Here is a 12,886-nt window from a genome sequence, read left to right as displayed (position 1 = left end):
CGTAAGATGTAGTCACACTGATACAGGCTAGGGATTTTTAATTTGAAACAGACTTCCCCACCAGATTTTCTTTTAAAATACATAAAAATAAATATTCTGGGGGAAAATAAACAATAAAACATAATTTTTCTTCAAAGCTAAAGCCAAAAAGCCGTTAAAGATTTTAATCTAACATTCCCAGTGCATAAAATCTTGGAACTGCTGTTCTGTATGTAACACCAGTGAGATGTCTACAGATGTGGTACTAGCTGAAAGAAGCAAGTCCTCAGCTGCCCCTAAATGTTACAGAAAAGTTTGGTTTATTTTCCCTGTTACTGGTTAGTTAGTAAATAGATTATTTTTTTAAGTTAATCTAGTTTCTACTTTTCTGAATGTCAATCAACAGATTAGATCCAAATTGATACCTGTAACTTCAGAATTCAGCTGGTGCTTTAAGCCAATTGTTTTCCCCTACTATGCAAAGCTGATGCATGTGAACAGGCGCTAAGGACCAGTAGAGCAAAACAGATGAGGTGAATTATTTTCAGTAGTTAGAACTTTCTCTAATCCTTTTTGTGTTGTGAAAATAGCGGTTTTATGTTGCTTATTTCTCATAACTTTATTATATTAACACTACATTAGAAGTATTTTGTGTTAACATGTTGTACAAACACAACCACTGTCTGCCTACAGGTGTTAGAGGAGCCAACTACAGATAAATAAAGGAGCATAACCAGTGCTGGCTACTAATCACCAATGACAATAGTATGCTAGCAGTTCTGTGACTTCAACAAAAGCCTTCTAAACCCTCTTTCTTTTGAGGAGGAGAAGGAAATAATTCTGGCTATTTACAGAGGTTTTTTTCTCAAGTGCAATGGATTACACAGGAAAAGCACTTTTATTTAAAAAAAAAAAATCTATTACAAGTCGAACAGTGGAGGCAGATGATCTGCTTTATCAGTGCTGGAGACTCCACTGTAAGACTTCCCTTTCCTACTTGCTCCCCTTTAACTCTCTGGGGACTGAAGGAGAAGAACACAGTCTGAAATAGCAGATAAGCACCTAATACACTGAGTATGTTGTCCAGATCATGAGAAAAGCCTGATAATTAATGAAGGTCACAGAAGCCTATAGGAGACCAGAGTCTTAAGGCAGAGTTCTAAGCCAGTCCTCCTGCATGTGATCTTTTCCTGGTTATTTAGTGGCAAGTCCAGCATCTAGAAACTGGGTCTAGACTTCTTTTTGTTGTTGTTTTAGTTAGAAACCAGTTAGATATACTGAGAACAAAACTACAGAGGCTTCTTGAAGTCAGGTTTCTAAGGTAAAACAAGGAGGAGGTTTTGATCCTTTCTTAGCTCAAGGGGTATGGGTGCCAAATGTTTTTGTGGTGACCATCAAACAGATGACATCTTTTGTTAGACTTTGAACCCCCATAAATACTTAGAATTTCTTGTTTAAAGGACTTGCTGAACATACGTGTTTTGAGAGTAGACAAATGGTGAGTAGCTACTAATACTTTTCTAGAATTACTGTGGATTTCACTTTCAGACGTGGGGTAGCTTGGATAGAGAGCGGTAAAGGTTTTTTCTCTTTTCTGGTGCAGCTAGTTTTATTGCCATTGTAGGCCTTTATGTGCTGTTTATAGATGACTAAACACTGAAGAGTTTTCACTTTTTCCTTGGTGCTTCTATTTCAAAACCAGGATTTGTGTTCTTGTCTGACACATTTTTCTTTGAGCAGGCCAGTGTCATAGTCTCTTTCCCAATTTTGAGGAATTTAGAAAATGTGAATCATAATGATGACATTGCTTATCATCTTTATGACATATAAATAAAGATGACAACAGATTGCTGTTGTATCTTTTACCTAATTTTAAAATTATTTTTGAAGTTGCTTTTATGTTATTTACAAGTTCTGTTTTCCTGGCGTTGCATATTGTAGAAATCGGATCTATTAACAATTAGGTAATGTAGTCATAATCTGATATTTCTAAAGGGTTGGGTACAACACCAAAATTGTTGTGTTGTCTTCTCCCCTTTATTTTCACCTCTCCTCCTAGTCTTCTCATCTCTTTAATTTTGTTAGTTGCTTTCAGTACTTTTACCTGTTGCTTTATTGTGTTCTGGTTCTTGGACAACTAGTCCTGAAATACTTTAAAAAAAAAACAAAACCCAAACCACCAAAACAAACAAAAAAACCCAACAAACAACCCTTTGTACACTCTGATTCATATGTATTCAAAGTATAATTTTTAGTGGAAGAATGAGTGAACTCCAGTTGTTGAGATGCAGTGACAGTGAAGTTCGTTAAAATATCAATAGAGAAATTGGGTTTTGTCCTGGTTTCAGCTGAGGTAGAGTTAATTTTTCTTCCTAGTCCCGGGTAGAGTGCTGTGTTCTGGATTTAACATGAGAATAACGTTGAGAACATACTGATGTTTTTTAGTTGTTGCTAAGCAGTGTTTATACTAAGTCAAGGACTTTTCAGCTTCACACACCACCCCACCAGTAAGTAGGCTGAGGCTAGATGAGAAGCTGGGCAGAGACACAGCTGGGACAGCTGACCCCAGCTAACCAAAGGGATATTCCATACCGTATGATGTCATGCTCAGTATATAAACTAGAGGGAAAGGGAGTTCTGCTCAGGAACTGATGAGGCATTGATTGGTGTGTGGTGAGCAATTGCATTGTATATTGCTTGTATATTCTAATTCCTTATTATTAATAATAGTATTTCCACTTCCTTTTCTGCTCTATTAAACTGTCTTTATCTCGACTCACAAATTTTTAGGTTGTTGCTCCCCCTCCCCCCCCCCCCCCCCCCCCCCATCAATTCTCTCCCCTATCCCACTCAGGTAGGGGGGAGTGAGTGAGTAGCTACCACAACAGTGTTAAATAAAATTTAAAAAAAACTTTGCTAGCTGCTAATCTGACAGAAATGAAGGCAGTTTGAACCATAGTTGGTGGTAACTCAGAAGCTATTTGTCTACAGGTGCACACAAGCACACCTGGCAAGCATGGGTATACAAGTAGTGCTCCATAAATGGGAAATGGGTAATGGGATGCACCTCTGATCAAATGGGGACACAATGATTTGAAGAGAGTGTTCTGATTTGGGATTTTATTGGAAGATGAAGATGGAAGGTATGACTCGTGGCTCTTTCTGTATCTAGTCATACTGTAAAACTTGATTTTAGGTAACTTGGAATTTTAGACTTATCTGTATGCATATGTGAGTATATAAAGTAGAAGTAACTAGGTAATAATGTCTTATGTGTCATATTTCTATGTAAAAGTTGATGACAAGAGGTTTTTGCAACTGAATATAGGAAAGCTATTTATATTTTAAGAAGCTCTTTTTCAACAAAAGTTGTACAAAGTAGAGTTTGTGTGTGTTAAGTTTAACACAGTCCTGAATATACAATTCATGTTTTCTTTTTTCATTAATCAATGTCTTTCAATCTTTATACTCCAGTCAGTATACTGAAGAAGGAAAAGCCAATGCATGATGTATATTGAACTATTTCAAGGCACCAGCTGGCATGCTCGAGTCCATTTCAGATTGTTTCAGGGAATAAAATAGTATTTTCACGTGTCTAGTGGTTGTTTTTGAAGTTTACTTGTATTGGAACAAAACTTGCTGTTACGTTAAAATAATGAAACAAGGCAATCACTTGTTAATCATCTCCCTTTCTCCTCAAAAGGGCACATTTTCCTGTAAAGATTCAGCATAGTGTCTTAATATCCAAATGTTTATATAAAATTCTTAATATTCAGAATAACACTTAAATAGCTACATGCATAAATGTATAGAAAGTTTGCTTTCTGGGAGACATGGAATGACTTTTTGCCCTCCCCTCTAGCATTGAATTGATGGGGGGGGGAAAATGATTGGAAAACCTGGAGCATGGCTGTGGTATGTGGTAGTGCGTTTTTAATGTGTTAGTTCTTAAACTACGCTTTCCACAGTTATTCTTGCAGCTTTTGGCTGTTCAGATTCTATTGTTTGAAATAGTAGAAAGCCTGAGAATTGGAAAATAAGCCTTTGAATATAGGGAGCTACTTCAGGAAGTCTTTATTTCATTAACAGTTTCTTTGTTTTAAGAAGGTATCAGTGTTGGTCTCTGAAATCCTGTGTAGTGTGGAGATTCGCCTGTGTAAACTTTACAGCCAAATAAGAAAAGGAAGCTTATATTTGCTATTCTTGTGTTCACGATTTGTGAGATAAACCTTTTAGTTGCCAAGGGATCTCACCAGGTGGTTTTATTTCTGCAGGATGAAAAGAGTGAATGCACTCTTAAGAGGCTTAAGTTTTGTGGGTTTTTTAATTGGATGCTTTTAATTAATTTCATATTATAAGTTTAAAATCTCAAATGTTTCAATCCTTAAGTGATACCTAAGGAATATCTACCTAGCAGCAGTTATTTTCTCTCACATAAATGTTGGGAGGACTTTTGAATTAGTGAAAGCTTTTGATTCTCACTTTACGGTTTGTTTTAGCAATCTTTCTGTATTATGTAGAGCTTCTGATGGGAACGCTACTGTTCCTTGATTTGGTTGTCAGTTTGTTATCTGTTCAACAAGTAGTACATATCTAGTCAGGTTAGGGTCCTATTCCAATTTCTGCTTTAGTATCAATTAGAAGCGGTATATGAGAACATTCTTATTTTTTGCATATCTGTGTGATAGTACAGTACTGAATTACTAAGATGTATTACAATACAGTCTTTCATACCTGAAATACTAGTAGAGAGTATTTTTTTATTATATTATGGAGTTGTATTATAGAGGTGTTTGCCATTTTGTTAACTTAATGGCATGCTATAGAAAGAGTTGTCATAACAAATTGGAAACTTGGTAAAAATCATTAATTGCCATTTGTTTAGCAATACTTATCTGTTTTTTTGTTTTGTTTTTTTTTCTTCAGTGAATCTAGGTTGACAAATGCACCTTTATAAAATTATAATGAATTCTGTATGGAAAGGAATTCTTAAACTCTTAATTGTGACTCTTAATTACGTTAGTATTCCAGTTATGGCTCTGCTTTTATCTGTTGAACTGTAACTGCCTTCAAAGTACATTAGACTTGTAGCACTTTTTCCTGCAGGACAACCTTCTTCTCTATTTAAAGAATATAGCTTTCTTCTTTGTATCTGTCAGTTACACTTTTGTTATTCCTGTACTGTCAACATGTGTTCCCTAACATGACATAAATTTGAAAAACGTTAATAAAGAGAAAGCATTTCTTTTCTTATATGCTTTTCGGGTGAATGTTCTGTTCAGTGTTAAGTTTAGGAATGTTTAAGCAGGAATGCATTTTTGTAGAGCAGTTACTTAACTTTTTGTATGCTGTTTTTGTTTTGCAGCCAATAAGAATGCCATTTGCCAGCTATTCTTGCAATGCAAATAAAATGTGTTAAAATACTAAATATTTAATTACCCAATACTAACTAACACTATGACCTGTTGGTACATATTCTTCCACTCTGGCAGAACATTTGCTACTCCTAGGAAGAATGAATGTGCCTTGTTACATTGTACTGACAGCAAAACGTATGTTTATTAGTTATATGGCATATACCAATTCAACTGGAACAGTCCACAATAGAGTATGGCTGGAAGTAGGCTAGTCCAATGTATGTTTTATCACTTACCTCTATTGCAGTGTGGTTATGGAAACAGTATTTCAGTCTTGGTTCCAAATGCTGCCTTTTTTCTGTGTGACTATGTAAGGTCAAGGTCTACTGTCAGAGCCAGCCAGTACCAAAAACTGTTAAAACTTGGATGCTCAGAGACTCTTTTTTTCTCTCCTCTCAATTTTTTTTTTTCTGCCCCAGTTCAACCATTCAAGCAGAAGTAAAGGATACCTACGTTTAAGTCTAGCAACAGCTGACAAGGCATACATGACATGGTGCTCCTGCATACTTTTCAGGAAGTAAGGGAAGGAGCAGAGGATACCCAGTGGTTATGCAGAGATAGTAGCCACTGGCGTTCTCAAAACAGTTGTGTGTCGAGCATACATTATGAAGAAAAACATGGTTTTGTCTTTTACTTTTTAACCCCTTCCTCACTTTTCCCTTGAAAATTAAGTAAAGAAAAGGGAATTTAGAAGAGAAAGCATTATTTCCTGTAATTGTCTAGAAAAGTTAAAGTAAACAGCCTGAAAATAGAAGGAAAATTAAACCTGTGAATAATTAGTTTGATACTTGCTATTTATATAGAGTGGAAGGTGTATAACTTCTGCAGATATAGAAAGAGGGACAAAGGAGAAGACATTTAAGACAGGAGTCAGTGGATATTCTTTTTTTCTAGCTGTGCTCCCTGTTTAGTAACACAATTGTAGCTTTGCTTATATTGCTTCATCTTCTTTTAGCTGATTGATTTTTTTCCTGATGCAGTGTTTATGAAGCTCTGTGCCATTACACAATAAAATTCTTTTTTGTTGTATACACCCTTCTTGTATCTTCTTCACCATTAAGTGGTTGATATGAATTCTTTATTTTGAAATACTCACTGTGAATAAAACTTTTTTTCCTTTGCCACCTTCTGTTTGTTCATATTGAATAAACTTTGGGAGATGGTGGTGAAAATGGGCTTGGAAAATTCCTTGCTCAGAAATCACTCACTCAAAATGCTTATGCTCCATCTGCTGTTGTACTCATTGACCTGTTTTGCTTCAGTATTTTTGCTTTTTATCTTAGTGATGGATTTTACTTGAAAGTTAACAGAAGCTTATTTCAATGGGAAGAGAGTGTGTTACCGTATAGACATTGCTTTAGCTTTTCTGTAAGTGAAGAATGGTTGAAGAGGGAGAATGAAGGGTTCTGTGAAACTAGTCAGTCATGTATTGGACTCGTGGTACCCAGCAGTGAATTTGTAGACCAGAATTTCAGCTCAGAGTGTGTGACTGAGACTTCATCCCCCTGGCAACATAGTGGGCAGGCAGTTGCCCTTACATGGGGTTGCAATAAATGAGTATTTAAGGGTAGGTATGCTTTTTTGGGAGTTGGGCTTTAGGGTTTTTTGAGCAATCATAACATACAAAGACTTAAAAGTTCATCAACATCTTGATAAAACTACACATGATAAAATGTGTAAGCTGCTATTTGAACTAACTGCTTACAGGTTTGTTTTTCTTTTTCTCCCCAATTGATACAGGTGGAATCAAGAGATACTTTAAACAGTATTGCCTTGAAATTTGATACAACACCCAATGAACTGGTTCAATTAAATAAGCTTTTCTCCAGAGCAGTCGTTCCTGGACAGGTACTATTACACTATATATGTTACTTACCCAACAAAGACATTTTTCTGTTTCTCATCTCTACCAGAGAAAGCGTTAAAGTACTCTTACTGGTTTTCCTATTGGCTTTGTAAAAGACTTTCACTTTTTCTCTTGTTGGTGAATTCCTTGTGCCTATTTAATAACTGTCTAACAAGGGAACATGTAATGAAGCTATCTTGTCTCTCTTACATAAGATCAGAGGACTTGTAAAGCTAAATTTACTTAATGGTATAATAACAATTGCTTACAAGCTGAGTTGTTACTTTGCAAATACAGCAGGCTGTTTACCAGCTCTAGCTCAGAAGACAAATTCACAGTACAGCTTACAAACAACATTCCTGACTCCATGCTACTGCCTGCAATTCTATTGTAATAAATTGAACAATGTTTCTATTCCAGTCTGACAACTTGCTGTGTCTAGCAGCAGTATGTGAACTATCATTCACTTTTTATAGGTCATTATTGCTTCCATCTTTTTCTTTCCCTCTTGCCTTCACTTTTCACTTCTCTTTGAAAGCCGCGTCTGAGAACAAGTGATAGGCCAGCTACAGTGTTAACAATTTGCCATTCAATATTAGCTCTCTGTTTGAAAAAATCCTGGTTTTATTTCAGTTTGTTGCAAAACTTTGTCTAGGTAGCTTGAATGCCACCTATGTCCAGAGTAATGTATTTAAGGGGTGAATAACTTAAGCTGATTATTTTTTTTTTTCCCACTTACATTCAGTGTTAAGAGCTGTATCTATGAATTTTGTTTCCCAACCTTTTTCTTGGTTCCTTAAATAAGGAAAATGAAAAAAGCAAGAGAAATAATTGGGCAGGTCTTCCTTGGACACTGTATTGGGTGTCTCTGGTATGCTGTATACTTCTAATGCTTTCTGTCTGAGCTTTTCCCTCTATTATTATGACTAGAAATCAATCTTATATCAAGATAACATTTTAAAACTTGAAAAGCTAAAATTAAGAAGCACTTTGTGTGATGTTGGTTATTCTCTCAACTCATAATTTTTGTTAAAATTAATGGGAGTAGGAATGATTTTTTTATAGCTTATTTTGAGAAAGCATAGCAAATATACCTGAACTGGTAGGAAACGTAAAGTAAACCTGAAAGCATAACTTCTAACTACATTATATCTTCTTTATAGATTTTGTATGTTCCTGATCCAGACTACATTTCTAGTGTGGACAGCTCCCCCTCTCTAAGTCCTATAAGTCCCCTATCGCCTACATCTTCTGAAGCAGAGCTTGACAAGGCTACAGTAAATGTAGGTATACCTGTTGTCCTTGAAATTAATTTTCCCTTACAAGATAAATGTCACAGATGCTATGCTTTCTTCTTAAACTGTCCTTTTGTTTTCGAAAGAAAGTACTTAACAACACTTGGAGTTGAAAAATAAAATAGTACCTTTTTAAAAGCTTTTAATCTTTGTAAGTGACAGTTTTCTGTGTGAAAACTGATTTGAAGGCAATTTATTTGTAGCAAAATACTATCCTTACATGCTGGAGTCTTAAATACTAGTTCCTGTTGTTTTTCTGTATTTATTATTTTTCGGAACTAGTTAAAACATGTGTTTGTAGTCTTGATAGTTTTTGTAGCAAGGATGCATTGGCAAGAATACTCAAGTAGCTAAAAGGTAAGGGCTCTCTCTGCTTCCTGTAGGGCAGTGTGGTGGTTCTCTAGTTTGATTTAGCAAAATGAGGTAAAGAAAAGAGTCTGTCTCAGCGAAGGACTAAATCAGAATTTATTATAGCTGGTTTCTATTCAATAGTTCTACCTTTGTAGACTTTCAAATACTAAAATTGTTTAGGCATCAAAGCTGTGGTGTAATTAAGCTCAAATGCAGAGTTTTGGCTAGGAGCTAGCTTTGTGAAAGCATGTCTTTCTAGGAACGCTCTTTACTGTTAACAGAATTCCAAGACAAGAACTCTAACCAGAAAGATGCAATACCAGAGTCTGAGCTTCTCTGCAGTTCATGCAATTATGACCTTATTCAGATGCTTCTTAATATGTCACTGTGATTCTTCTACCAGTTATTATCTTTTGTCTTGGATAACAAGCTTTTTGATAACACTACCTGATAGTACTCAGTCAAGCTGTCAAATGTATACTCCAGGATTCTGTGTACTCAAAGTTTAGGATGTTTTGAGATTTAAAGCATTTATTTATTTGCTTGCATGACTTGTTCCAGAGAAGTTTGTATTTAAAGGTATTGCTTTGTTGGTGAATACGTTCCCAAGCTGCATTACAAAGGCTGTGATGACCCTTCTACTGAAAATTAATGTTTGGTTTTGCTGTTACGCCTTTAGTCTGACCTAGTACGCCTGATCCCGTGAGATGTCTGCTGTCATTTGTACAGAGTAATTTCTTTTATGTTTTATGGAAAACAGAAGGTGGTGTAGCAGAGGAAACAGACTAGTCTGCAAGAATACATTTTTTCCGTATCAGTCTCAGAATGACTGTTAGTGTTAGGATAGGCCTACCCATATAGCATATGTTGTGAGCAGTTACTCAAGGGAAAATAGTTAGCTTTACTATGAGAAATCAGAGCTCTTCCTACAATAAACTAGATCCCATATCAGAAAAATACTTTATTTTTGCTCTTGTGAATTAATTTGTATAGCTTGTTTTATGTAGTAGATAAGGAGGCTTAATCATGTAATCATATCTGTAGTTTATTTGGAACTTCTATTGAGTGTATGCGCAAAGCAGAAATAAAAGCTTGAAAATGTAGAAGAAACAAAGCTTAAAATATTTTACAGTTAAAATCCTTTTACGCAAAAGGTGGTTTTGTTTAGTGTAGGCAGTTCAATGTTAGCAACAATTTATGTAACTGACATTGTATTGTTGCAGGGCTGTTCTGTGCATATCATTACATGTCAAGGATCGCTCCAAGCAGTTCGTAAATGCTTCAGGGAAAGTCAAACAAGCAATGTGACAATATAAAAAGTTTCTGAGGTCTTTCAAAGTACACGTAAGGAGGGAAGGGAGATTCCTAAATACAGTTTGTCAAAAGAAAGCAGAAAACAGAAATCACTTCCACTTGTCAATGTGGACTCTGTGTGTGTATGTGTGTGTTTGGTTTTGTTCTTCAAAAAGTCTATCCAGCAACACAAAAGCACTTAACTTCCATTTGGGCAATTAAAGCTGGAGGGTTTGTTCTTCCTTTTAGCACCTGTTTTCCAGGTTTCTCCTCTCTTTGCTGACTGTTGTGCTTATGAACGAAAGAAATACTAGCATATATTCTCTAATGCCTCCGTATGGATTTCTGTCATCTTTCGACTCTGCTCCAATTTTGACTCCAGATTTGCAGTTTAAATTTAAGCATATTTCAGGGTAAAGAGGATACATTACTCTCCCTGTATAATGTAAAGCAGTTTTCTCTCTTTTACAGTCATTGAAATCAATGAGTTCTTGCTAGAAATTGAGTGAGATGACTAAGCAAAATCTGAGGCAAAATATAAACTATGATATGTTCTGTTCTTTTGTTTGTTTGATAAAACATGTGAGTAACTTAACACAACCATGTGACTAAATACAAACCAGCATGGGGCTAATATGACCTGCATAACCCTGTCATGTTTTTTTATGTTGCTACACTTAAGCTAGAATTTTAGTGTGTATTTCAGTAAGTTTGTTAGTGTCAGTGTCTGTATAAGAACTCAGATTTTTTTATTTTTTTAAAAAACCTTTCTTATGCTGCTGGGTTTTGGAAGGGTTTCTTCATTCACCAGTGTGATGTGCACGTATTTGAGAAGTTCCAATAAGCTTTACTACCTTACAAAATTTAAAATCCACTTAAAAATAATTAGTGACAAGGGTGTAATTATTAAATTTCAAAGTCTGCTCCTAGTAGTTTGTTTGCTTCTGTGTCATGTGGCAATATGAATGAGAAATAGCTGGCTTATTCACAGTGGACTTGGATATCAGCTGAGGACTGTTGCAGTGCTTGCTAAGTTACATGCGTCACAAAGGTGACCATATAATTTTTAGAAGAAATGCATATATAGAAGAAGGATTAATCTCCAGGAAGTTTGGGTTTTAGTTGTATCCCCATTAGCTTTTTCAGCAAAACCCAGTTCAGTGTTCTATAAGTTGCTTTGGCTTCTTTTGTTTGCTTTCTAACTAAAATTAAAAGATGCTGACAAAGGTTAAAGTAGTGCCAGATGAGATGGTGAGCTGAAAACAATTGTGCATAGTGTTCCTGGATATGGTTAAAGGCATTTAGCTGCAATCTGTACTAGTGAATAGAACTAAACAGCAGAGCAGAAAACCAGAGGCAACATAGTTCATTCACGCTTTTTTATAAATAGCGGGTTTTTATTAGTAAGTAAAATTAGCAATTATTTATGAAATGGCAGTCTTCAAATGTTGGTTAAGCTCTAAACCAGGGCTGCTGTGACTATAAAACAGGTTTTGGTGCAACCTGCGTGCTATACGTGCAGCTTTTCTTTGAAAACATATTTTTTTCACTGTCTATCCTGTCCATGGTATGGTTTCCATGTTCACTGCTTTGTTAGATGTACTGTTAGAGTGCAAGCTACAGAACTCTTCCTATTATCTGCCCAGGAAAGTCATGAAGGAAACCCTTTGGAAGTTATGTCCGGGCATGTGAAAGACTAAGATGGTTGGAAATAGCCAGAGGGAATTTGCAAAGGGTATATCGTACCTGACTGAAGTGATTGCTTTCTGTGATGACTGGCTCAGCAGATAGGAGGGAAGAGTGGTGCATGTTATTTTACCTTGACTAGAGCTAGGCCTTTGACACTGTCCTAAGGCAGCTGTGTTGTAACACTGGGGAAATGTGAACTGAATGGGTGCGCTACAAGATGGGTTGGAATAATTGACAGGATCTTTGGGCTCAAAGAGGTTTAGCGTTTGTCTGTGTGGTTGGTAATTTTTTGTTTTTCTGTGGCAATAGTTACAAATCCTTGAGTATTCCTGTTGGGGCTAATACTGTTTATAATCTGCCCATCAGTGACTTGACTGGTGGGACAGAAGACAGAATGCACTGTCAGCAAGCTTGGGCCAGGAAGACAGCAAAAACTGGGGAAAGTGATCAATACACTGAAGGGAAGGGCAAGGGCTGCTCATCAGAGAGACACTGGAGAGATGAAGTAGCAGAAACCTTATGAAGTTCAACGACAGCAAAGACCTGTCTGGGAGAGAAAGAGCCTCACTTGGCAGTACAAGGTGAGGATTGGTAGCTGTGTAGCAGCTTTGCAGAAAAAGGCTAAGGGCCAAGGAGAGATACAGGCTAGTGTCTTGGTGGAGATGCTGAACAATGTCTACTTGTGATGGTGAAGGCTAATCGCATGCCAGGTGGCAGATGAAAGAGGAATACCAACAGGTTAAGGGAAATAGTTATTCCACTGCCTGGGAGGGCTTGTGAAGCTGCATTTGCAGTGTTACGTCCAATTCTGGCACCTCCAGTATAAGGCAAAGATTGACACGCTATTAAGATGTTCAGGGAATGGAAACATATGAGGCACGAGGATTGGCCAAGAACTGTGTTTTTTCAGTCTGGAGAAGAAAATACTAATGGACAGCATGACTTCTGTGTTGTACTACCTAGTAGACAGGTCAGAGGGAGCAAAAGGAGAGTTGGGGTCTTCAGAGGCCCATTGT

The 12,886-nt window shown here is 36.5% G+C and overlaps 1 protein-coding gene across 10 annotated transcripts in view; it reads left to right on the top strand.

Annotated features, from left to right (window-relative positions):
• OXR1 (oxidation resistance 1) overlaps positions 1-12,886 on the top strand; it is a 294,879-nt gene that overhangs the window by 230,180 nt on the left and 51,813 nt on the right. For 8 of the 10 annotated variants that reach the window (XM_080381556.1, XM_080381557.1, XM_080381549.1 and 5 more), the window contains 2 exons: positions 7,137-7,244; positions 8,406-8,525. The exons of the other annotated variants lie outside the window; for them this stretch is intronic. In XM_080381556.1, the coding sequence (XP_080237682.1) occupies positions 7,137-7,244; positions 8,406-8,525 (228 nt within the window). The remainder of the gene's footprint in view (positions 1-7,136; positions 7,245-8,405; positions 8,526-12,886) is intronic. 10 annotated transcript variants of the gene reach the window in all.

Source organism: Falco punctatus (genome assembly GCF_963210335.1).
Source record: "Falco punctatus genome assembly, chromosome: 3".
NCBI classification, from domain to species: Eukaryota; Metazoa; Chordata; class Aves; order Falconiformes; family Falconidae; genus Falco; species Falco punctatus.
Note: the sequence above shows the minus strand (reverse complement) of the source record. Positions and strands in the feature narration are given on the sequence as shown.